This window comes from Herpailurus yagouaroundi, unplaced genomic scaffold (assembly GCF_014898765.1).
Source record: "Herpailurus yagouaroundi ecotype Mexico unplaced genomic scaffold, PumYag 205, whole genome shotgun sequence".
Classification (NCBI taxonomy): Eukaryota; Metazoa; Chordata; class Mammalia; order Carnivora; family Felidae; genus Herpailurus; species Herpailurus yagouaroundi.
The window spans coordinates 12,167,937-12,192,719 of record NW_024412436.1 but is presented as its reverse complement, the minus strand read 5'-3'; the positions used below and the strand labels follow the sequence as shown (position 1 = coordinate 12,192,719).

The following is a 24,783-nucleotide window of genomic DNA, read 5'->3' as shown; positions in this document are numbered from 1 at the left end:
GATAACTCACTTCCTTGAGTTTCTTAAAAACGACTCAGCCTAGGGGCGCCTGGGTGGCGCAGTCGGTTAAGCGTCCGACTTCAGCCAGGTCACGATCTCGCGGTCCGTGAGTTCGAGCCCCGCGTCAGGCTCTGGGCTGATGGCTCGGAGCCTGGAGCCTGTTTCCGATTCTGTGTCTCCCTCTCTCTCTGCCCCTCCCCCGTTCATTCTCTGTCTGTCCCATAAATAAATAAAAACGTTGAAAAAAAAATTTAAAAAAATAAAAAAATAAAAAAAAAACGACTCAGCCTAACTTATATTGGTTGGTAAGAGGAACAGATGAAATAATACACATAAAACTATTTTGAAAATATAAAATACTATGTAAATTACTTGAAGACATAACAATGGCGATTAATTATAAAAGTATGAATAACAGAACATTAACAGAACACCAGTGGCAGGGGCAGTGCTAACATGGGAAGGAAGGAGGAGGAGGAGAAAGACTAGTGTGCATATACGGAGTTCTTACCTTGTGCAGGTACTGTTCTAAACTCTTAACATTAAATGACTACTTAAAATTTTTTTTTAATGTTTATTTATTTCTGGGAGAGAGAGAGGCAGAGCATGAGTGGGGGAGGGGCAGAGAGAGAGGGAGTCCCAGAATCTGAAGCAGGCTCCAGGCTCTGAGTTGTCAGCACAGAGTCCCACATGGGGCTAGAACTCATGGACCTTGAGATCATGACCTGAGCCAAAGCCAGATGCTCAACTGACTGAGCCACCCAGGCTCCCCATGAAATGACTACTTTAATCCTATGATGTTAAGTACTCTCCGTGTCCACATTGTGGAGTTGAGGAAAGGGAGGCCCAGAGAAATTAGGCAACTTGCCTAAGATCACGCAGTTTTAAGCGGTGGAGACATGATTCAAACCAGACAAATCTGGCTCCGGAAACAATGTCTTTAACCACTGCACAAAAAAACGGCAAGAGCAAGGAGTGTGGAGAAAAAGAAACAAAGGGAAACAAACGTCTACACGGTACCATATGTTGGGCACTGTTAAAAATGAGGAATATGAGGTAAAACAAAAATATCTTCAATACCATTTATTTTAATTTTTTAATTAAAAAAATTTTCTTAGCAGGTTTCCCTCCCAGCATGGAGCCCAGTGTAGGACTTAACTTCATGACCCTGAGATCAAGACCTGAGATGCGATCAAGAGTTGGGCCTTCACCGACTGAGCCACCAAGGAGTGTCAAATACCAATCATTTAAAGGATTATTTTCACATTTCTCTTTTTCTTACGTTCTTACATTTCTGTGCGTTTATTCAGAAAATAACCAATCTGAGGAAACCAGTTCTGGGAAAGGGGACATGATTCTTTCAAAGATACTGTTTCATCAGACTTGGCAAGATTTCTCTGCCCAGAATTTCCTGCATACCTTCCTCGTAAGATGGAGGTCAGTGAGATGCCCGTGCTGTGAAAGCCTTTGGGAATGCATACAACTTACTCAGCGGAGGGCTGCTGTGTTCAGTCAGAAACCAGAAGACCCAGGTTCCAGACGTGAATCAAAGCACAAGCAAGCTACTTAAATGTGGAAGCTCAGCGTCTCCTCATCTGGACACCACGTTATCTCCCAGCAGATGCCGCTACAGGGAGTGCTGAGCTTGACCTGTGCAGCAACCAGTACTAACTGGTCAAGTCAGTCAGCCAGTAACACCACTGTTCGCAGACAACGGGCCATGGAGACACATCCACATCCAAACTGGGTCTACTTGTGAATTTCTGCTCTTTAAGATCTTTATAAAGCTCATTGTACTGTGCTTTCCCATATAAAAATGACTGGAAAAGAGACAGCTACTGTGGTAGATAGTATGGAGGTTCCTCAAAAAATTATAAATAGAATTACCATATGATCCAACAATTCCACCACTGGGTATTTACCCAAACAAAATGAAAACGCTAATTTGAAAAGATGTGCACTTATACGTTTATCACAGCATTCTTTACAATAGCCAAGATACAGAAGGAACCCAAGTGTCCACTGATAGACGAATGGATAAAGAAGATGCGGTCTACGTACACAGGGGAATATTACCGTGCCATAAAAAGAACGAGACCTTGCCATTTGCAATAACATGGATGGACCCAGAAGGTATTGTGCTCAATGAAACAAGTCAGACTGAGAAACACAAAACCATGATTTCACTCACATGCAGAATCTAAAAAAACAAAAACAAATGAATAAACAGACAAAAAGCAGAATCAGACCTATTAAATACAGAGAATAATCTGGTGGTTGTCAAAGGGGAGGACGGTGGGAGGTGGTGCAAAACGGGTGAAGGGGAGTGAGACACACAGGCTTCCAGTTACGGAATGAAGAAGTCAAAGGAATAAAAGGTACAACACAGGGAACATCGTCAGTGGTACTGTAACAGTTGTATGGTGACGCATGGTAGCTAGACTTGTGGCGAGCATAGCATAATGTACAGAATTGTTGAATCAGTATGTTGTACACCTGAAACTAATGTAACATTTTTGTCAAGTATACTCAAAAAAAAAAAAAATCAGGTACTTACTTGTAGGATTTTTTTTTTTTCTTTTAAAGATCAGGGATGAAAAGTAGAAAGAGAAGTTTGCATTTAAAAATGCAAAATATAAGGGGCTCCTGGGTGGCTCAGTTGGTTAAGCATCCGACTCTTGGTTTCAGCCCGGGTCATGATTTGGCAGTTTTGTGGGTTCAAGCCCTGCACTGGGCTCTGCGCAGGCAGCACGGAGCCTGCTTGGGGTTCTCTCTCTCCCTCTCTCTCTCCCTCTGCCCCTCCCCCGCTTGCTCTCTCTCTCTCTCTCTCTCTCTCTCTCAAAAAATAAATAAACTTAAAATAATTTTTTTTAAAAAACAAAAATGCAAAGTATAAAATAAAATTTTATTTGGAGAAAGATCCAATTCCTTAAAAAAAAAAAAAAAAGAAGAGACAGGAAGAACACAGTGTGTAGTAGGAATAACCTAAGGCAATATCCCAAATTCCCCTCATGAAGAATAGGGGGTAAAGACGTAGGGGGGGGAAAAGGCTTGTAAAGAGAGAAAGGCAAATTCAATCGAAGGCATCCTCCTCCCCCTCTCAGTCCTCCCCCTCCTCTCCACCTTCACCTCCTCCTCCCCCTCCCCCTCCCCCTCCTCCTATGTCTTCAGGCAACTCAGTCAAAACACCTGATGCTGCCTGTTTACAAGCAAGGGCTCTCAGGTCCAGGGACATAAAGCCTCAGAGTAGAAGTCAGTACTAAAATTGTATTTCAGGAAAAATAAGCACCCAAAAGTGTATTTATTTATCTTTATTTTCTGAAGTTTCTATAGTGTACATCCATTAGTACTGTAAGAAAGAGTTTCTGAAAATCTTTAAACTTTGGGCGTAAGACACGAAGTGGTAAAAAATATATCATAAATACTTCAAAAATGTACACGTGCGAGTTAAAGTACACCATGTGTTAGAAAATACAAAAAGGAAGGGAATAAATTGCTATAGATGAATTACCAAGAAACAAGACTTCTTAAAATATCTAGATTTACAGCACAAATTCCTGTTAAAGTCTCTATAATAATTGCTGGTTTTTAAACAAAAAAGGGTGTGCAAATATGCCAAAACTGACTCTGTTTCAGAGCATTTTTGTACAGTTTTGTCAGTCTGTTAGATATATATAGCTACCTACTGAACACAAGGAAATAAGTTTGTTTTTATAAGAATTTAGATGTTATAATTTCTACTACTAGGCATCTAAAAATAGAGTTACACAATATAAAAAAAATTTTGCTTTGCAATTTGTCTAGTAGGAGAGGTATACGCATGCAAAAAAATGTAAATGCAAAAACAGTCCTTGTAACACTTGTAAAATGTAAGAGGCAGGCGTCTCTTACGCCCCTCTCTAAATGTGAAAACATACCCGGCTCTTTGGCTGTGGTTCCTCTTTCATTTGGATCTTCAGAAACTATTAATGGCGTAAAGCATTTCCTTCCCAGAGGCTTTTCTACGGCTGCTATCTAAAAAGTTAAAAAACAAAATAAAACAAAAAAAACTTTTGGGGAAACTGCTGCATTAAATTAGAAATCTGAAAATAATTTGAGAAGCATTTCATTATTTCCTAAAACAGTCCATACAACAGACATAGGACACTTAACATTTTTTCCATAGATATTTTCAAGGAAACTGTCTCTTACCTTATGTTTGGACAAAACAGGACTGTAGAAGAAAAGAGAAAAAAAAAAGATTTTTGAAAAATTACAGCAGCAATATGCTTCCAAACAAATGTCACTGAAATGGCTGTAAAAATAAAATATAGCTTCTCCGGATTCTAAAATTAGTGCAGAACATTTCCACTGCTGACACATTACCACTGGTTCACACAGTTCAAAGGGCAGCTATATAATGTGGTAGCTCCTTAGATAACCAAATATTATTGAAAACCCCCAAAGAAGCTGAGATCCAGGGGAAAAAATGTCAACATTTTGCTAATAATATAAAGAGTATTTCACACACACACTTTTCAAATTTTAGTTTATGTCATTATGGTCTGAAATAGGTTATGATGAAAGATAATTTGGCATTATCCATGGAAACAGGTAACAAAAAAAGTAATTTTGAAACATTATCTTTTAGGGAATACCAGAGATAACACAAAGGATATGTCCATGGAAAAGGTATGCACAAAAAGATAGCCATTTTATTCAAATACTCAAAAATCAGAAACAATCTGAATGTCTATTAACAATATAATGGATAGATGAATTGCTACACATACAGCAAATCCACACAGGAATAAAACTGAGCAAATTACCATTAATATGCATCAACATGTAACTCAGACATAACATAATGATGGGCAAAGGCAGTTAATACAAAAATCTACATTCTGTATGATTACATTTATCAGAATCACAGAAAAGGCAAATATACTGTTATAGAACTTAGACACTGGTTATTTTAGGGGGTGGGTACTGACTTGGTACCTGTATGAGGGAGCACCGTGAGGGGCTGGGCTATTTTGTATCTTGGTCAGAGTGTAGCTCCAGGGACATATATGTGTATGTAAAAACTCACAGAGCTTATGCACTTCATTGTATATGGAATTAAAAATTATTTATATTAAGAAATTTAGGGGTAACAATTTGGGGGGATTATTTACAGTTATAGCATAAACACATCATGCCCATATTATATTAAATAAATATTTGTTTTAAAATAATCAAAACATCTGGGGTGTCTGGGTGGCTCAGTCGGTTAAGCATCTGACTTCAGCTCGGGTCATGATTTCATGGTTCATGGGTTTGAGTCCTGCATCAGGTTCTCTGCTGTCAGTGCAGAGCCTGCTTCAGATCCTCTGTCTCCCTCCACCCTTCCCTCACTTTTTCTCTTTCTCTCTTCAAAAAAAAAACATAAAAAAAAAAAAAAAAAAAAGATTTAAATAATTAAAATATCTGCAACACATTAAAAACTATTAGTTCCATGGGAAAGGCAGGGAAAGTGTCTACACTGAATATTTTGAAAGTAAGAAAACAATCTCCTGGGGCACCTGGGTGGCAGTTAAGTGTCTGACTCTTGATATTGGCTCAGGTCACGATCTGACTCATGAGTTTGAACCCCATGTTGGGCTCTGCGCTGACAGTGCGGAGCCTGCTTGGGAATTTTTCCTACCTTTCTCTCTGCCCACCACCCCTCACCCCGCCCCAATCCCCTGCCCGTATGCATGCATGCTCTCTCAAAAGAAATAAATAAACATTACAAAAAAAAAAAAAAAGGCAGACTGCCACATGCAGTGCCTCGTTAAAACAAACAAACAAACAAACAAACAAACAACCCCCCCTTATCTATTTTTAAAGATTCCATTATTTTAAACCTCTATGAAGTTGAAAGTTGATCTATCTATAACATGCTAAGAAACTGGGTTATAATGCACAGTCCCTAAAAATACTGTTTCAAAGGTTCAAATTAACAGAAGGCGACTGTTACCATGAGAGGTGAATGAGCATCATTTCTGAATCCACAGTGATTCTTTAAAGGCTGATCTCCAAAATAATCAGACCCCAAAACAACCATCCGCTACCTGAGCTAAACAACAATTGCTTGGGTCTGTTGCATTATTAACAAACTGAGTTTCAGTTTACTCTGTGATTCTGGAGGAAAAGGATATAAAGTTATCAACAGAATGGAACCTTTCAGCTTCTGAATGGAGGATGTTGTGCATCTCAGAAATCTGCATTTGTTTGAAGACAGTCATGCCCTCTCACCTTGAGAATTTCGAGTCTTAAAATAATGATTTCAAAAAATATATGCAAATGCTTTGTTATCACTACAATTTAGTTTTAAAAATCCAATTTGATACAAATAAAACAACTTACAATTATCTGGTAAATATAAAAAAACTATATGGTAAACGTAGCTTTCCTTCTGCAGTATTTTGGTTAAATATTGTACTGTTTTTGCTTCCCACTATTAGACAAATCTTACAGATTTTTTTTTCTACAACATACAAACACTGGCAAACAACTACAATAAAAAAAATCCTAATACACGCTTTTTTTCCATTTGAATCACCTAATCTCTTAGCCAAAAAGAGACCAAAATTAGATGTTACATTTTACAATTTCTGATTAGAAGGTGCTTTGAACTTACGGGAAGTTGAACTTTTACAATGCTCAGGCTAAGAAATTGAGATAAAAGCTGAGAAAGAAACCTAATCGTTTCATTTTACCTGCTTTAATTTCTCCAGCTGAAAATATTAACAAAGAAATAAAAAATGGATCATGGATTTCAAACATTCAGCGCTACAATGCTGCTTCAATACTCTATTCCAACTCATTCTACACAAATACTGATGTACTTACTCTTGATGTGTTGTGCAAAATTTAGTAAGCCGTTCAAAATCTTCACCATTAAATCCTTTTTCTGAATTCCTTACAGATGTAATTGTATGTGGCTGTACAGTTTTCCATTTTGTTTCTAAATGTAAGATATTTGTTAATTACTGGCTATTACGAAACATATTTAGGAGGGCAAAAGTAGTTGACTAGTGTCACTGATAAAGATCACCATGCAAAATTATCTCCTCACACAACCCAAGTTAACACGGTTACAAATAGCTAAGTGATTACTTTTCGGTAGGAGTAAATACTATCCCAGAGACTAAATTAGCCAATAGGCCCTGCCAGGGGATCAGAAGAAATGCAGAGTTGTAAGTGTTCTTTTCTTGCCATTGATAGGAAAAGCAAAACACAAAGAGAGAAATTTTCTCACAGTGACCCGGACTTGTGGTAAAAACGCTACCTTCTTTGCAACATTAACTTGACTGTGGAAACATCTATTTCCTGATTTACAAAACCAGGTCAAATATGTTAAATGTCTAGATAGGAACATGCTAGATTACTGATAATTGCACATCCCATGTCAGTCCGTACTTACCCCACTCTTCTTGAATGGCAGAGAGGTTTGCGAGCAATTTCTCATGATACAGTCGTTCAAGCTGAATGAACTTCATTGCTTTCTCATCTGAATAGAAAATTTGAGGAAAATAGAAATCTGGACTCTTTACATTTAGCCTAATATCTTAAGAAGAATGTTCTATGGAAATTGGGAAATTTGGAGCTTACCAAAAAAACGAAAGGACTCTAAATATTTTTAGGTTTAAACAAATCCTATTAAGTAGGGTTTCCTGGTTTTGGAGTAGGTAAGTTTCCATACAGCGTGGGATGCCATAGCTATGTGGGTTCCTTTCCAGCAGCAAACAGAAACAAAAAGGTTTTAATGCTGAAGAAATGCCTGCTTGCGAATGTATCTCTAGAAGAATCAATTAAAAGTAATGTAACTGGAAACAGCACCCACAGGGAATCCTAGAGTCTTAGTGTTTCCCATTTTTTCCCCCTTAAAGCACCTGTCAAGCAACTGTGCTACTAAGTCAGGTGTGTTCCTGATATCTACTCACCTTGACCCTCGACTTATTTCCCACCGAAGGCTTTTCTCCCACAACACCAAAGGGTTACACGCCTGAACAAGGACAGAGCACAACATTATATGGGTCTTTTGTGGAAATTTACCCAACTGGCCAGAGGGATTCTCGTAATTACGTGCGTGTACTCTTTTGTGGGATTTTCGTATAAACTTCCGCCTTCTCCATCCGTATCATGCATTTAGCATCATAGGAGGTCGTGATAAATTATCCAGCTGTCTATCTTCCTTTGGGCCTTGTTCTAAATGTTGACCCAGAAAGAAGAAGAGAAAAAACTCGCTGTTTAGCTTTTTGCCCTTCCCACGATAACCGAGGTTCATCCGCCGCCTAGGCGGGGGATCATCAAGTAGGCCAGGGGGAAGAGGGGCGATTCCATTTTCCATTTCCCTCTGCCCTAAAGTACACCAATGTTTCTCAAACTTTACTGGACACAAACAGTATCTGGGAAACTTGCCAAAATGCATATTCCTGGGTCGGATCCCCGAAGCTCTGATTCTCAGGCCCCTAGATTTGCATACCAAGAAGCTCCCCGAGATGTGGGTGCTGGTCTTCAGTGCACTACGAAGTACTCACGATTTGGTTAGAAAAGCGTTCTAGCCGCATTTCCACCAGAATTCGATTTCCCGCACGCTTAGTCATGAACAGCCACCGTCTCAAGTTTCCACAGTTTGTCTGACAGGGATAATAGCTGCTTCTCCCACAGTCTGCTTAGAGACGTGGTAAAAGTCGACAAGGTTAGCAGGAGAAACACATCGCACAAATGGGGAAATACAGGTGAGTTTAGGGCACATTCTTTCTAGAGAGTGGATATTGGGCCATCCCTGAAAAAGAGAAGCCATTTATAAAAAGGCCAAGTGGAAAACTGGGGGAAGAAATGTTTCCGATAGAAAAGCTAAGCTCCTGCCTGGGCGGTCTCACTTGACAGCATCTATCCTGTTTCTATTACAAATGAAGAATTCGGTCTTCCTTCTGCAGCCAGAAGTTATAATAAGAAAGTCCTGAGATTTACCAGGTGTAGTATGGCCAAATGAATATCACTTGACTTGGACTTCTGTTTTAAATCAAAAGAAAGAAAATCCAATAGATTTTCAAATTATACTTTTCAGCCATGTGCTTCTCCCCCCCCCCCCCCCCAAACACGCAAATATTGATATTATGGTAAAATTGGGGCTTCTACATGTCAGGTCAAATTTGGGTGGTTCTAGAGAATTTTCCGGAGTAGCAGAAATTCTCTACATCTTGCTTTCTGAGGTGGTTACATGGGTGGACACAGCTGTTAAAACCCACTGAAAACAACAGATATAAACATGTTGTATGTAAATCTCAATTTTAAAAACATGGGCAGTTCTCTATGAGTCAGTCCTATGAATTTCTTCCTGAAATTAAGAAAAGGATACAGTCTTCCTCCTGGAAATAGGACTCTGCTATCTGTCAAACAAACAAACAAACAAACAAACACACACAGGAAATTAGATTCATATTTGGATGAAAAGGCAAACCTGGAAAACATCAAGACCTTGACACTCTCAGAGTGTCATCAAACTAAGAAAACTCTTATTCACCAGATGAGAAGAAATCTGACTGTAGGCACAGGACACATTTCTGAAGTCACTTATCACAAGCAGAGTAAACAGAGATGTTCTTTGGTCTTTACACAACCTCTCTTCCTACTCTACTTCACATCAAAGCAAACTTCACCGATTTGTTAGAGTTTAAAAGTAAGAACTCTAACGAATGAGGAAAACGCTACAGGGGCTTGTAAAGATATAGGGCGAGGGAAAGAGTGACTATGTATTGTAAATCACAAAGTTAAAAGGCGTCAAGTCACATGAGACTCATGTGCATTTCACAAACTACCTCACGGGACACTGACTTTTGGTTCTCTTTCGATATTTCACAAAAAGCCAATAGTGCTAAACAGTTGAGCAACGATGGCTGGAATATATACAAAGTGCCACACAGTATAAAGGGCACTGGATGGGGGGTCCAGAGTCTCAGGATCTGGACCCAGTCGAGGCTGATCAGTTACCAGATTCATTCTAACGCATACTTCAACTGAAAAATTCTTGGCCTCTAAAAACGCGGGGATCTTTTATTTCTATCTTTATTTAGATATGGCATTAATAAATAGAACAGTAAAACTGAAAGTATTCACTGAGAAATATTTGCATAAACTGTTGTCATATTTAGAGTATTTCACATAAGTCCTTTACACTTGTAAAACCGTTTCATTCTTACTAAGTCTCTAGTTAAAAAAGGTGTTCCATTTATAGATCCCTGTCTCCATTTTCCAGCTCTCTGCCAATGCAAAGAGCAATGAAGTCCTTGTCAAACCTATAATCAAGCAACAAAGAGGAACGTTTTCCCCCAAGTCCTATGGTGGCAACAGCATACTTTTAAAAGAAGATATCTGCCTAGCTTAAAATTTATACGACAGCTCTAACATTTTTCTATGGGCAATATACATAACTGGACTCAATCACTTCTCTGTCAAGTTTTAATTTCACCTAAAGCTTGAGCCCACACTTATTTTCTATTCTCAGGACTTTGCCAAGGATAAACTGCTTGTCTTTATCAGCTCATCGATCTAAAGGTGTGCTATATTGGTCCTACTGGAACCACAGCAGATTGTCAATATTTGACCACTTTTTACTCCCAAAACAAGAATTTCATATACAACAAGCAGTGTGCTGGTCCGTGTCTAACCTCTGGCCCCTGAGTGCTGGAGAGAGCCCTGATTTGTAGCATTTGCTCATTTCTGTGGTGTCAATACTTCCAACATGGCCAATCCCGAGCTCCCAACATGATGGACGTCACTGGATGTGGTTCTCATGAGCCAGCAGTGGTGAGCACCACTGGGTTACACCTAACAGAAACCAGTATCATTTCATTTATCAACTTCCAGTAAAAAATCGACTACCCATCACATCCAACACGGTTTCTGGTTGCCCACGACGATTAGATTTCTGGCTCTTCAAAGCTATTCTCCTCGCCTGCTGCATTTGTGCACCACTGGCACAGTCATTTATAAAAAGCTGCACACGCTTACAAACCAGACTTTCTGGCACTACAGAAATATACATTTCAATTAGCTTCCAGATTTCTGTGACGGTTCCAGTAACCTAAAAGCAACCACAGAGAGAGGGTCATGAGACCCAATGCCTCAAAAGTAAAAGGCATTTCCAAGTGAAAGGGCATCTGAGAAAATAAATACACTGCCCCGGTAGAAGCCCGCCCCTGGCCAGTCTAGCATCTCCTTTGATATCCCAGGTCTAAATCTTGGAGGTAGCCTGGAATGGCAGAGAGTACACGGAGTGTGGAGGTGAGTAACTGACCTGTGTTCTGGTCCAAGCTTTGCTACCGTTGGCCGCGTGACCTTGGACAGATATGTCATCTCATGTCTCAAGCCGCAGCTTCCCTTATCCGTCCGACAGGGACAGTAACACCTACAACTCTCCGAGACCAGGTTGCTAGGCTGCTGTAAAGGGTGATGAGGGAGTACATGTCTAGCGTAGTGGTCAACACACAGCAGTAAGTGCTGAGAATGGTTTCTGAGTCTGAGTCTGACCCAGAAGTACAAGATGCAGAGTAGAATCATGGGAAGAAGTAAGCTGAAAGTCACCTTGGGAGGGCAACAGTTTTAAGTCACCTACCAGGAACTAGAAAAGGGAAGTAGGAAGGGTTATTTTTTGACCCCAGTCACAGAGAATGGCTTCAAGGATCCCAGCACATCTATTTCCTGTCTTAGTCTGACCCAGTTCAGTATCAACTCACTGAGCACAGAGCACCCCGCTTGGTGTTTCCCTTCCCACTTCTATATGAAAGGCGTCCAAGTTTATGAGTTCAGTTATATACCTAAAGCTAGCGTGCAGTCATATTAAATAAGTGTGTGAAAGATTACTCATACTGAGAACAAGAATTTTTAAGTGGAATCTTCAAGAGTTTCAAGAGCTAAAAATACAAGGATGTATCTGATGTAACTGTAGTCATGTTTCCAACGGCCTTCAGCACATATTCAATGATACATCACTTCCAAAATAATGGACTCTCCCTCTCCAATTCCTCATTTCTGTTAATGGTACCACCACTCGCCCAGCCGCATCTCCTGGTCATCTCTGACTTCTCTCATGTGCTTTGTACCCACACCAAGTCCTACTGACCGTCCCCTCCAGAGGACTGCGATCCATCCCTCTCCGTATCCATCGCCGCCACCGTAACCCACAGGCTGTCCTCACCTTATGTTTGAATGATCAGTGCCTCCTTTCAGTTACTTTCATTAAAACCGTGCGTGCCTGTGGCGTACGGAGTCACAGAGCCCTAGAACATGTGCTCACAAAGCCCTGCCACTCTTCCCTTTTCTCCTTTCTTCGGGAGCAAGCATTCAGAGTCCTTCCGGTTTTTTTCTTTTAACCTTTGTCTCCCTACACATTATGCCTATTTTGGTCATTTCTGGATTTTTCAGTTTTAGAAGATGAGGACTGAGTCTTTTGCTCCCCTCAGCCTAGCCCTGCAAACACACGCTACATGTACACATTCTGTGACACCCCCCCCCCCACACACACACACTGTTAGCCTGTTATGGGTACATAACATCTAATGTGTACCTTGTCATTGAGCCTATCCAGAGAGTAAACTCTTACTACTTTTCCCTTCCTGAAAACCGTTGGTTTCCCCTGGAGTTACTTTTTTCTTTCCTTTTCCCTCCCACTTTTCTTTTTTTTTTGGGGGGGGGCACAGTTTTCCATGCACTTGTCACTTAGACAACTCCAAACACATCCCAAGAGTCTAAATCTGCCCTCGATACACTCAGGTACCGCAAATACTCAGAAATAGGAAAATGATATAGAAGTTTCTCCCTAGACTATTCTGATCCCCTCCAAACGGAACTGGTTACTCTCTCCTCAGTACAAAGCTGTCGTCTTAGAACATTCTTTCACCTATAGACTCCCTTCGCCTCTCTCCTAGGCAAGATCCCCAATTTCAGCTATCTCGCATCCTGCTCCTTGGTTTAGTCCTTTGTTTTGGTGCAGCCTCTAGTGGTTTCCTCAGAAAGAGCAGAAAGGAGACACCAGAGGCCCTGAAGCAAGAGCATCCTTGGATATCTGAGGAAACACCAGAAGGCAAGTGTACCTGGAAAGGGGTGACTAAGAGGGAGAGTTTCAGAAACTGAGGTGTACCAGGGAACAGCACCGCACCGTGCAGGGTCTTCTAGGCCACGTAGGGATTTTAGCTTTTACTCTGATGAGAAGCCACGAGAGGGCTCCAAGCAGAGGCTGACATGATGTGACACATGTCACATCATGACCCAGAGAAGTCACAATGGGTCACAATGACTGCTGTATGGAGGACAGTGATAACACAGAAGAGGGAGAGGACAGGGTTTCTACAGTGAGGGGTTCACTGCGAGAACCAGGTGAGATGTGACGGTGTCCCGTACCGGGGTGGGGGCAATGAAGGAGGGAAGAAGGGCTCAGATTCCGGGCATATGTGGAAATAGGTCTGCAGCACTTTCTGACTGGAACTGGATGTGGGGGGAGGCAAATAAAATTTGGCTGTAAAGTATTTGGTCTCCGCAACTAAACGGATGGAGTTGCCGTTTAACAAAAGGGTCTGGAAGACTAGGAAAGCAGAAGATTTGGAAGAAAAACTGAAGTCTGATTGGGGACATCTTAAGTTTGAAATGCTCTGCAGACACCTCAGGAGGCCAGATACTGAAGTCTGGAGCTCAGAACTGCCTAGTGAAGTGCTCCAATGCTGAAGACTGAGTAATCTTTGGAGGACTCAACAAACGAGCCAGAGAAAGCATGGCTAGTGAGGCAAGACGTGAAAGCCAAGGAGGAAGGGTCCCAAAGGCAAATAAAGTGTTTCAAAATGGGAGCATGTGATTAACCTGTCAAAGGTTCTAATGCCTCCAGCAGGATGGAAACTGAGGACTGACCACTGGATTTGCAACATGGAGGCCACCTACGACCTTCAGAACGTCATTTTGGTGGAGTGTGGGGACAAAAGCCAGACCAGAGTGGGTTCAAGAGAGAAGTGGGTATGGAATGCTACCCAAGCAGAATCATTGTCCAAAATGGTTTAAATTGAATCACACCATGGAGAGATAATCAGACAAAACCTAATTATGGGACATTCTACAAGAAGTCTTGGGCTCTTCATAAGGGTCAATGTTACGAAAGTTAAAAAAAAACTTTTCAGGCACAGACTGTTTCCGATCACCTAAGACTAAAGAGTCTTTTTTTTTTTTTTTTTCAACGTTTATTTATTTTTGGGACAGAGAGAGAGAGAGCATGAACGGGGGAGGGGCAGAGAGAGAGGGAGACACAGAATCGGAAACAGGCTCCAGGCTCCGAGCCATCAGCCCAGAGCCTGACGCGGGGCTTGAACTCGCGGACCGCGAGATCGTGACCTGGCTGAAGTCGGACGCTTAACCGACTGCGCCACCCAGGCGCCCCAAGACTAAAGAGTCTTGACGACCGAATGCAATGTGTGGTCTTTCATGGGATCCTGGATTCGGGGAAAACTAGTCACATTTGTGGAACAACGTGAGGAGAATTCAAATACAGGCTGTACATGAAATAATACTATTTTACCAGCATCTCGTTTCTTGTGGTTGATACAGGTCACGCAGAGGGGTACCCACGGTGTTGGGAAACACATGCGTGTGTATTTAGGGGTGATGTGATATAATACCTAAAAATTATGGTGTTTCAGTGGCAAATACGTGTCTGTAGGGGGTGGGGGGGCATGAAAATTCGGCAAAATGTCAGTAACTAGCAATTCCAGGCGCAAGACACAATGTGCCTTGCTGGGAGTTACTGAAATGGACGAAATGGCCTCCACCTCTCCCTGATTTGTGTCTCCCCTGGGAGGCCGATGGACTCAAGTCTTCTCGGCTGACGAGCACACCCTGCAGCTGACTCCTGCTGCCTCAGCGCCTCTGCTGACCCCCAGCCTTCTCTCCAAGCAAGCGGTCTTTGAATTAGTGACAGTGAGGCTACGGTCATAATGCTTAGCATTTACTTGGCTCTTACTGTGTACCAAGCACTACGTCAAGTGCTTTTACATGCATTATTTCATTGAGTCCTCTGCCATTTACAGAAGAAACTGAAAGCCACTGAGACTGTTAGTGGGGGAGCCCAAAGCCCCGCTTTTAAACCACCACCATGTCCCCTAAGCCCCTCTGTCAGGGGAGGACGGATTGCTCAGACATGTAAGAAGCACGGCCTACAGGACACAGGAAACTGATATGTTCCTGGGGGATTAGGGGTGGAATTTTATATTGAGACGTCAAAAAATTAAGTAAAAGGAGCCTGGCTGGCTCACTCACGTGACTCTTGATCTCAGGGTCGTGAGTTTGAGCCCCATGCTGGGTGCAGAGATTACAAAATAAGTAAATAAAAATACAAACAAACAGACACATAAACAAACAAACTTAAAAATTGTTTTAAATAATCTTGAGGCCTGATCAAGGTCTAGCAGTCCTAGAACTGCCTCGGCTGCAGGATCATATAGCAGTAGAAAAGAACATTCTTCTTACCTTTAACGAAACAACAGCCCAGTGACATAAACTTGAAAAGATTTGACTATATTTGCTATTTCCTTCTTTACTCCAAATGTCCTTTTCCTCAACTTTTTATCAAAATTCTACAGAAGAGTTCAAAGAAGAGTGAAACCAACAGCCATTTACCTCTTATTAGATCTGTCAAATGTTGACATTCTGCCAAATTTGCTTTCTCTGTCTTTCCCTCTCTTACATACTTTTTCCTACTGAAATGTCATACGTCATGATAAGTGAAAATATCATAATATGGGCACTATGTCATTTTACTCCCAAACAGTTGGGCATGTATCTCTCAAGAACAAGGACGCTATATACTACAAAACCTACAATTCTATTACCAAAAAGAAAAAGACAAAAAAAAAAAGGGGGGGGGGGGGGGGGGCAGCACCTGAGTGGCTCAGTCAGTTGAGCATCTGACTCTTGGTTTCGGTCAGGTCATGATCTCACGGTTCGTGAGTTCGAGCCCCACATGGTGCTCTGCACTGACAGAGAGGATCCTGCTTGGGATTCTGTCTCCCTCTCTCTCTGCCCCACCCCTGCTTGCTCTCTCAAAAATAAATAAATAAACAGTCAAAAAAAAAAAAAAAACCAAGAAAAAATTCTATTACTAGTCTCAAGAAATTAGAGCAATAAATAATATTATGTAACATACCGGCTATGTTCAAATTTCTCTCATGATGTTCCAAAAACAGATGCTCTGAATGGAAAAAACAAATTCTGACCCCAGAATTATAAGGAATTTGTTTTGTGAGGGAGTCTCAGTTTCTCCATTATTTTATTATTTTCACTTTAAAGGAAAAATAAAATGCAGCTCATATCTCATTTTTCTGAATGGGCTCTTGTGTAAAAAAGCTTCCTCTCTACTGTCTGGAACGCCTCTCAGTGTCCAGGCTCTTCACCTCCTAACTTACCCTCCCAACCATCAGCAGAGTTATTTTTCTAAAATCAAAATTTGAGGGGCACCTGGGCGGCTCTGTCAGTTAGGCGTCCGACTTTGGCTCAGGTCATGATCTCACGGTTCATGAGTTCGAGCCCTGCATCGGGCTCGGTGCTGACAGCTCAGAGCCTGGAGCCTGCTTCAGATTCTGTGTCTCCTTCTCTCTGCCCCTCTCCTGCCCATACTCTGTCTGTCTCTCTCTCTTTCAAAAAAAAAAAATAAATAACATTAAAATTCAAATTTGATTTGGCACTCCCCTCACTAAAGACTCCCAGCCCCTAGAAGCAAGGCTTCCCTGCCCCCCACTATCCCATTTCTTTTCCGTCTTCATCTCCAACAACATCTCCACCATGTCTTTGCAGGAGCTGATCTGTCTTCCTGAACCAGCTCGCCCTGGTGAGCACCTGCATACCCCGCAAAACCCAGCTCAAGAGTCACCTTCTTTTCTGCTAATGCCCACAGGACAAAGTTAATCACACGTGTTGTGCTTTTGTTGAATCTTAGATATATGTCTACACTTAGTACACGCTTCTACAATTATTTATCTCTGTAAGTGTTGCTCCTACTCCACAGTGGCTCTCTTTAGGACATACTCTGTTAAGGAATCTGTGTTCCCCCCGAGTCTAGCAGAGTTTTTGGCATCTAGGTGGTACTTACTAAGCACTTGCTACACAGACTCCTATTCGTACACAGCTTATTCACCAAATAAAGGAAGGCAGTGATTATTTGAACAGATTGATCATTCATAGCCCATGTGTGGCCACCAGTAGTCGCATGCTAAATTTCCCACCAGCCACTGATGCAGGGCCACCTCCTGGGCTCACCAAGGACAGGTGGGGGAGAATCAGTCGCAGAGAACTGCATTTTACGTGATTATAAATGCTGAGGGCGGAAGGCAAGAGTGTAATGGAGTACCTGGTGAAGGCAAAGGGGAAGTGCTCTTGAATCCACCTGCTCAACTTCACCTCGGATAAGTGAGAACAGATACGGAAGAACTAGCTTCGAGGCTTCTGCTGGATCATTAGCATTTACTTCTGCAGACTCATCGTCACTAACAGCATGCGTGGATGCACTCAGCACGTTTTCGTGCATTAAAGGTGTGGTGTCTCCTGAAGAAAGTCCTTTAAGAAGTAAATAAAATGCCTAGGTTAGGATAAATTTTCGCCATGGTGAATATCTTAAAATAATTATGTCTGTTAGCCATACAATTTTCAAATAAAACTAATTATATGAAAAAAAAAGCCTAGAACCACAAGGTTTTGACTTCATGAAACTGTGTCATCCTCTAATTGCTTCTGTTAGCACACACATAAATCATTTTTTGTTTTGCAGAACTATAATTAAGAGTGTTAATAAAAAGAGCTCTAAAGGAAAGAATGTGGGTTAAAACCTGACCAAAAACTTGATTCTCCCAAAGGAAAAACGGATTAGCTGTAATTGGAAGTCTTGGCTTGCTCAAAAGAAAACAGAATTAAATAGGAAGGTAAATGCGCTTATCATATAAAATGGCTAAAGAAGTTAAGCCTTCCTCTTTAAACTCTGGTCTGATAACTTTACAACTACTTCTGGATCCCAGGAGAACAGCAGGAACTCAGATGCCAGATCTAATGACCATGGAAAATTCTTTCATAATAAAAACAAGTTAAGTAACATGAATTTCTTAAAAAAAAAAAAAGATCAATGAATACATGCTTGACCCCAGTTCCTGAAACGATGTACCAAATTTCACAAATTTAATCATTACACATTATAACTTGACCGTTCACTGAAATCTCAGTCTCCGTTTTGATTTTCATATTCAAATTGAACCGACTGTTTGCATCTGTACATTCAGCTGATTGGCCTCTGAAAACGATCTTTCTCAGTAAGTCAGTGTGGGTACCACGTTTGAGGATGCCCTCTGCAAGCTCTCCAGAGTGTGCCCAGAACCCAGTCTTCTACTGCCTTCTCAATAAATCCACTGCTCAGGGCACCTGGGTGCTTAGTCAGTTAAGTGTCTGACTTTGGCTCAGGTCATGATCTTGTGGTTCGTGAGTTCGAGCCCCGCGTTGGGCTCTGTGCTGACAGCTTGGAGCCTGAAGCCTGCTTTGGATTCTGTGTCTCCCTCTCCCTCTCTCAAAAATAAATAAACATTTAAAAAAATGTAAATAAACCCAATGCTCTAGCCAGAGGGGTCTGTTCTTCATCTTCCTAGTAACATATTCTGTGCCATTCTGAGCAATTACAGATTCTAACACCTGGAATATTTTTCTCCCAACTATGCCTATTTGTGTTTTACCCTAACAAGATACACGTATTTCTCTATAGCAGCAGCCCAAGGTACATTTACTTTCCTCTGAATCCTGTACGGAGCCCTGTATTACACTGGACTGTGTAACAGTGAGTGGTGAAAGGTCTCATCTTCATTAGATCGCAACTCCTGCACCACAGGGATTATTTTATGGGCCATGGTTGTTAGATCATCAGCAGATCTTCAGCACGAAAATTCCAAGTGCTGTGATTTCTAAAATTAGTCACCTAGGATGATTCCTTATACTTTAGAAATTCTATGAAGTTTATATCATTTGGAATCTGGAAATACAAGACTTAGTGATGGCTTGCCATTGTGCAGGGACAGTATTTGTGAAAACATGGATGATCCTTCTGCTTTCTGATTTTCTAATGGAATGACAGTAGTGATGAGGTGGGAAGAGGAGCGTTCCATAGAGAACTACTATTTCTTTCCCTTGTCCCTCCCCGCCAACACACATTTAATCTGATACAGACTTGTGATAAAGCCAGCCTCCCAAATTCTATACTTCTCTTGATTGAATTCTTCCCACACAGTTATCAAACATTACTCTGTGCTTCCTCCTTGAAAAAATGCTGGAATTAGATCATGGTCATTTTCAGTAAAGGGGAGTTAAGTAAAACCCTTGAAGAGTATTACCAGAGAAGAACAAGATTCTCAAACGTAAAGAAAAAGGACAGATTTTAGGACTCTCTTACCTAAAGGTGGTCAAAACAGGGTCCCAGATAATGGAAATAGAAACATGCATTATGATCACCTCAATTAGTTAGACAGTGTGGATTCATAATGGTCATGTTTCCCGCTAGATTCGTTTTCTAAGTTATGGATACGCTGTGGATACATATTATTTGTCAGCATGCAATAGTTTGGTAAATAAAATTATGTAGCCACCAAAAGAAATTACAACAGAAAGAAGAGTATTCGTCATAAAACAAAACCAACAAAAGTTCCAAAAGCATATATATAAGTCTAAAGATTCCAAGAGTAACGGAAGGGTAATGTCAACAATTAGAATATAGTATGTTAATCACCAAGTATAGGGAGGGAGTGGAAAATAAGAACTGGGCTCTTTTGGGTTAAGATGTCAGGGAAACTTGAAAGGCTCATACCACAAAAGGATTATCTACCAAGGTTGAAGATCATGAGTTTTAGAGAGGACTTAATTACAAAACTTACCTCTTAAGATAACATTCCTTGCTGGGACAGGGTAGTATAAATCAAAGAGCACTGGAATAGGAGCAAGAGACATCAGTTCTGTCATTATTTTTCCAAGTGACCTTGGATTAGACATTTTATTTTCTATATTGTGGTTTCCTCATCTTTAACATGAAGGGACTGGCCAGATGAGACTTCAGATTCCTCCTAAATCTGACCATCTCAAACATTCAAAGTCTCCATAGTGATTCTGTCGTTTTCTAAGAAATGTAGCCAGGCTGGCCACCATGACCACAGACTCTGGGCCAGCTCCCATGGACCCAGGCTCCAGTTCACCCTAGGTCCAAGCAACCCCTCACTGACCCGGCTTCAGGCTGAGTCCCATGGACACCGGCTCCCAGTCAGCACCAGAGTCAGGCTGGCTCTTGCAGACGGGGTTGTCAGGCCCACTCCCCATGGTCCCTGGTACCTCACCTACCTCCATGGACCCAGGATCCAAGGCCCACCCACATGGACTCGAGCACCAGGCCTATCCCAGTGGACCCTGGCAGCAGGCCTGTCTACCTGCTGACCCAGGCATCAGATTTGCACACCTGAGGACTCCAGCACCAAGCCTGCCCATGGACATCACCATATGGCCCACCCAGAGTCTCTGGAGAGTCTGACTAGTGGAGGGTTTCCCTGCTGAAGCCATTCTGTAAAGACGTGCAGACACCAACACAAGTCCACAAGGATCACAAATAATCAAGGAAACATGACATCACTAGAGGAAACTAATAGATTCAATAAAAGGCCCTTAAAAATGGAGATCTATGAACTGCTTGACAAAGAATTCAGAATAATCCTCTTAGAGAAATTAAGTGAACTATAAGAAAACACAGATAGACAAACAAAATTAGGAAAATAATGTATGAACAAAATGAGAAGTTTAACACAAAGAAATAGAAACCATGATAAAAATCAAACAGAAATCCTAGAGTTGAATGCACTGAATTTCAATAGGGAACTCCAACAGTGGATTCAACCATGCAGAAGAAGGAATCCGTGAACTTACTTAAAGATACGCCATTTGAAATTACCTGGTCAGAAGGGTGAAAAGAAAAAAGAATGAAGAAACCTTATGTGAACTGTGGGAAACAATTAAGAGAAACAACCCACGCATTACTGGAGTCCCAGAAAGAGAAGAGAGGGACAAGGGGGCAGAAAGCTAACTTAAAGACATAGTGACTAAGAACTCTGCAAATATAAAGAAAGATTCGGACGTCCAAGTTTACGAAGCTTATAGGTTCCCCAAAAGGATTAACCTAAAAAGATCTTCCCTAAGACATATTATAATAAAACGGTCTACTGTCAGAATGGCTAACATTAACAACTCAGGGAACAGCAGTTGTTGGTGAGGATGTGGAGAAAGAGGATCTCTTTTGCATTGTTGGTGGGAATGCAAGCTGGTGCAGCCACTCTGGAAAACAGTATGGAGGTTCCTCAAAAAACTAAAAATAGAACTATCCTACCACCCAGCAATTGCACTACTAGGCATTTATCCATGGGATACAGGTGTGCTGTTTCGAAGGGACACATGCACCCCTATGTTTATAGCAGCACTATCAACAATAGTCCAAGTATGGAAAGAGCCCAAATGTCCATCGATGGATGAATGGAGAAAGAAAATATGCTGTATATATACAATGGAGTATAACTCAGCAATCAAAATGGATGAAATCTTGCCATTTGCAACTACGTGGATGGAACTGGAGGGTGTTATGCTAAGTGAAATTAGTCAGAGAAAGACAAAAATCATACGACTTCACTCATATGAGGACTTTAAGAGACAAAACAGGTGAACATAAGGGAAGGGAAACAAAAATAATATTAAAATAGGGAGGGGGACAAAACATAAGAGACTCTTAAATATGGAGAACAAGCTGGAGGGTGTGTGTGTGTGGGGGGGGGGGGGTGGGTGGGCCAAGTGGGTATGAGGCACTAAGGAATCTACTCCTGAAATCACTGTTGTACTATATGCTAACTAACCTGGATGTAAATTAAAAAATAAATAATTAATAATAATAATAATAATAATAAAAACCATCTGACATCAAAGAAATAAGAGTATTTGGAAAACAAGCAAGTATGGAGTCTGCTTGGGATTCTCTCTCTCTCTCTCTCTCTCTCTCTCTCTCTCTGTCTCCCTGTCCCTCTCCTGCTCACATTCTCTCAAAATAAATAAATAAACATTAAAAAACAAAACAAAACAAAACAGTAAGAGAGGGGCACCTGGCTGGCTCAGTGCATGCAACTCTTGATTTCGGATTGTGAGTTTGAGCCTCACACTGGGTGTAGAGATTACTTAAAACAACAACAACAACAACAACAAAAAACAACCCTCAGGGTAGGTTTCCAGCTCCCAAAGCTCCTGTAATAACATTGGTAAACTAGGTAGAAAATACAAAATAGTAATAATTAAAAAAAAAAAAAAAAGCAAGAGAAAAACAAATTCCCTCACACACCAGGGATTCATGGATTTCAGGACAGATACACTGCAGGCCTGGAGACAATGGGACAATGTCCAACATGCTGGATTTCAAAATAATTTTGATGTCATTACTTGTGATGTCACATAAGGCTTACACAAGTTTTCTTAAAAATAATTAAGTGTAATAATATATCGCATTTAGTACAAAAATTCCTTCTGATACATAAAAGTTTTCTGGTAAGGATGTTTGTAGTTAAGAAGCAAAACCAAACAAAAACATATACTGTGCAACATGTAATTTCATCTTTGCTACAAAGTATATGTAGATGGTTCCATTTAAATAAAACTTTGTTTTGCCAGATATGGATCTATACATCTAGACAGGAACATAAAACTCTATTTAACTTTCATCTATGAAAGTCAAATGAGTTACAGTTAAAACTCCGCATTAAGCAATTTGATGATACTATTTATAAGTAGATGCAGATGGTGACAAACTCATAGGCCCTAACTTGATACCTGTCAACTTCATCAAGCTCCAAAATCAACACCAGAGTTTATATGCACCTACTGAGGGTTTTTTAAAAAAATTATTTGAACTACCTTGGGCCAGAAATTAAAAGAATTATCTTGATTGAGAGGTTTTATTCAATTTATCATACCACCTGAATTCTATTTTGACACATAATTATTTAATTCCGTTATAGTTAAGATATTAGTTTCAGGTGTACAATATAGTGATTCGACAGTTCCATACATTACTCTGTGCTCATCATGATAAGTGTACTCTTAATCTCCATTATCTAGTTCATCCATCCCCCCACCTACCTCCCCTTTGGTAACGGGCAATTTGTTCTCTATAGTTAAGTGTTTCTTGGGGGCACCTGGGTGGCTCAGTCAGTTGGGTGTCTGACTTCAGCTCAGGTCATGATCTCGTGGTTCGTGGGTTCGAGCCCCGCATCAGGCTCTGTGCTGACAGCTCGGAGCCTGGAGCCTGCTTCAGATTCCGTGTCTCCCTCTCTCTGCCCCTCCCCTGCTTTGTCTCTCTTTCTCAATAATAAATGTTTAAAAAAAATTAAAAAAAAAAAGAGTGTTTTTTGGTTTGCCATTTTTCCTTTGTTCGTTTTGTTTCTAAAATTCCACATATGAGTGGGGTGCCTGGGTGGCTCAGTAGGTTAAGTGGCCAACAGGTAATGATCTCATGGTTTGTGAGTTCGACCCCTACATCGGGCTCGATGCTGTTAGCACAGGGCCTGCTTCATATTCTCTGTCTCCCTCTCTCTGCCCCTCCCCTGCTTGCACTCTCTATCAAAAAATATACATTAGAAAGTATATTTGAAGGGGCACCTGGGTGGCTCAGTCAAACATCTGACTTCAGCTCGGATCTTGCAGTTTGTGGGTTCAAGCCCCACGTCAGGCTCTGTGTCGACAGCTTAGAACCTGGAGCCTGCTTTGGATCTGTGTCTCCCTCGCTCTCTCTGCTCCTCCCCTGCTTGCACTCTGTCTCTCAAAAATAAACATTAAAAAAAAAAAGTATATTTGAAGAAATAATAGCTGAAAATGTCCCAAATTTGAAGAAAAACATGAACCTACACATCCAAGAAGTTCAACAAACTCCAAGCACAATAAATTCAAGGAGAGCCACATTAATTTATTTTTTTAATGTTTATGTATTTATTATTTTTTAAATATGAAATTTATTGTCAAATTGGTGTTAATACAACACCCAGTGCTCATCCCAACAGGTGCCCTCCTCAATACCCATCACCCACCCTCCCCTCCCTCCCACCCCCCATCAACCCTCAGTTTGTTCTCAGTTTTTAACAGTCTCCTATGCTTTGGCTCTCTCCCACTCTAACCTCTTTTTCTTTTTTTCCTTCCCCTCCCCCATGGGTTTCTGTTAAGTTTCTCAGGATCCACATAAGAGTGAAACCATATGGTATCTGTCTTTCTCTGTATGGCTTATTTCACTTAGCGTCACACTCTCCAGTTCCATCCACGTTGCTACAAAGGGCCATATTTCATTCTTTCTCATTGCCACGTAGTACTCCATTGTGTATATAAACCACAATTTATCCATTCATCAGTTGATGGACATTTTAGGCTCTTTCCATAATTTGGCTATTGGTGAGAGTGCTGCTATAAACATTGGGGTACAAGTGCCCCTATGCATCAGTACTCCTGTATCCCTTGGGTAAATTCCTAGCAGTGCTATTGCTGGGTCATAGGGTAGGTCTATTTTTAATTTTTTGAGGAACCTCCACAATGTTTTCCAGAGTGGCTGCACCAGTTTGCATTCTCACCAACAGTGCAAGAGGGTTCCCATTTCTCCACATCCTCTCCAGCATCTATAGTCAAGGAGAGCCACATTTAGACACATTATAGGTAAAT

At 41.1% G+C, this 24,783-nt stretch overlaps 1 protein-coding gene across 3 annotated transcripts in view; it reads right to left on the bottom strand.

Moving 5' to 3' along the window:
• Positions 1–24,783, bottom strand: part of CNST (consortin, connexin sorting protein) — a 118,736-nt gene that overhangs the window by 26,103 nt on the left and 67,850 nt on the right. For 2 of the 3 annotated variants that reach the window (XM_040451874.1, XM_040451875.1), the window contains exons 3-9: positions 19,944–19,994; positions 17,393–17,598; positions 9,371–9,401; positions 7,430–7,516; positions 6,856–6,970; positions 4,192–4,213; positions 3,918–4,014 (exon numbers count right to left, since the gene is read on the bottom strand). In XM_040451874.1, coding sequence (XP_040307808.1) covers positions 3,918–4,014; positions 4,192–4,213; positions 6,856–6,970; positions 7,430–7,516; positions 9,371–9,401; positions 17,393–17,598; positions 19,944–19,994 — 609 coding nt within the window. The remainder of the gene's footprint in view (positions 1–3,917; positions 4,015–4,191; positions 4,214–6,855; positions 6,971–7,429; positions 7,517–9,370; positions 9,402–17,392; positions 17,599–19,943; positions 19,995–24,783) is intronic. The other variant, XM_040451876.1, reaches the window with a different exon arrangement.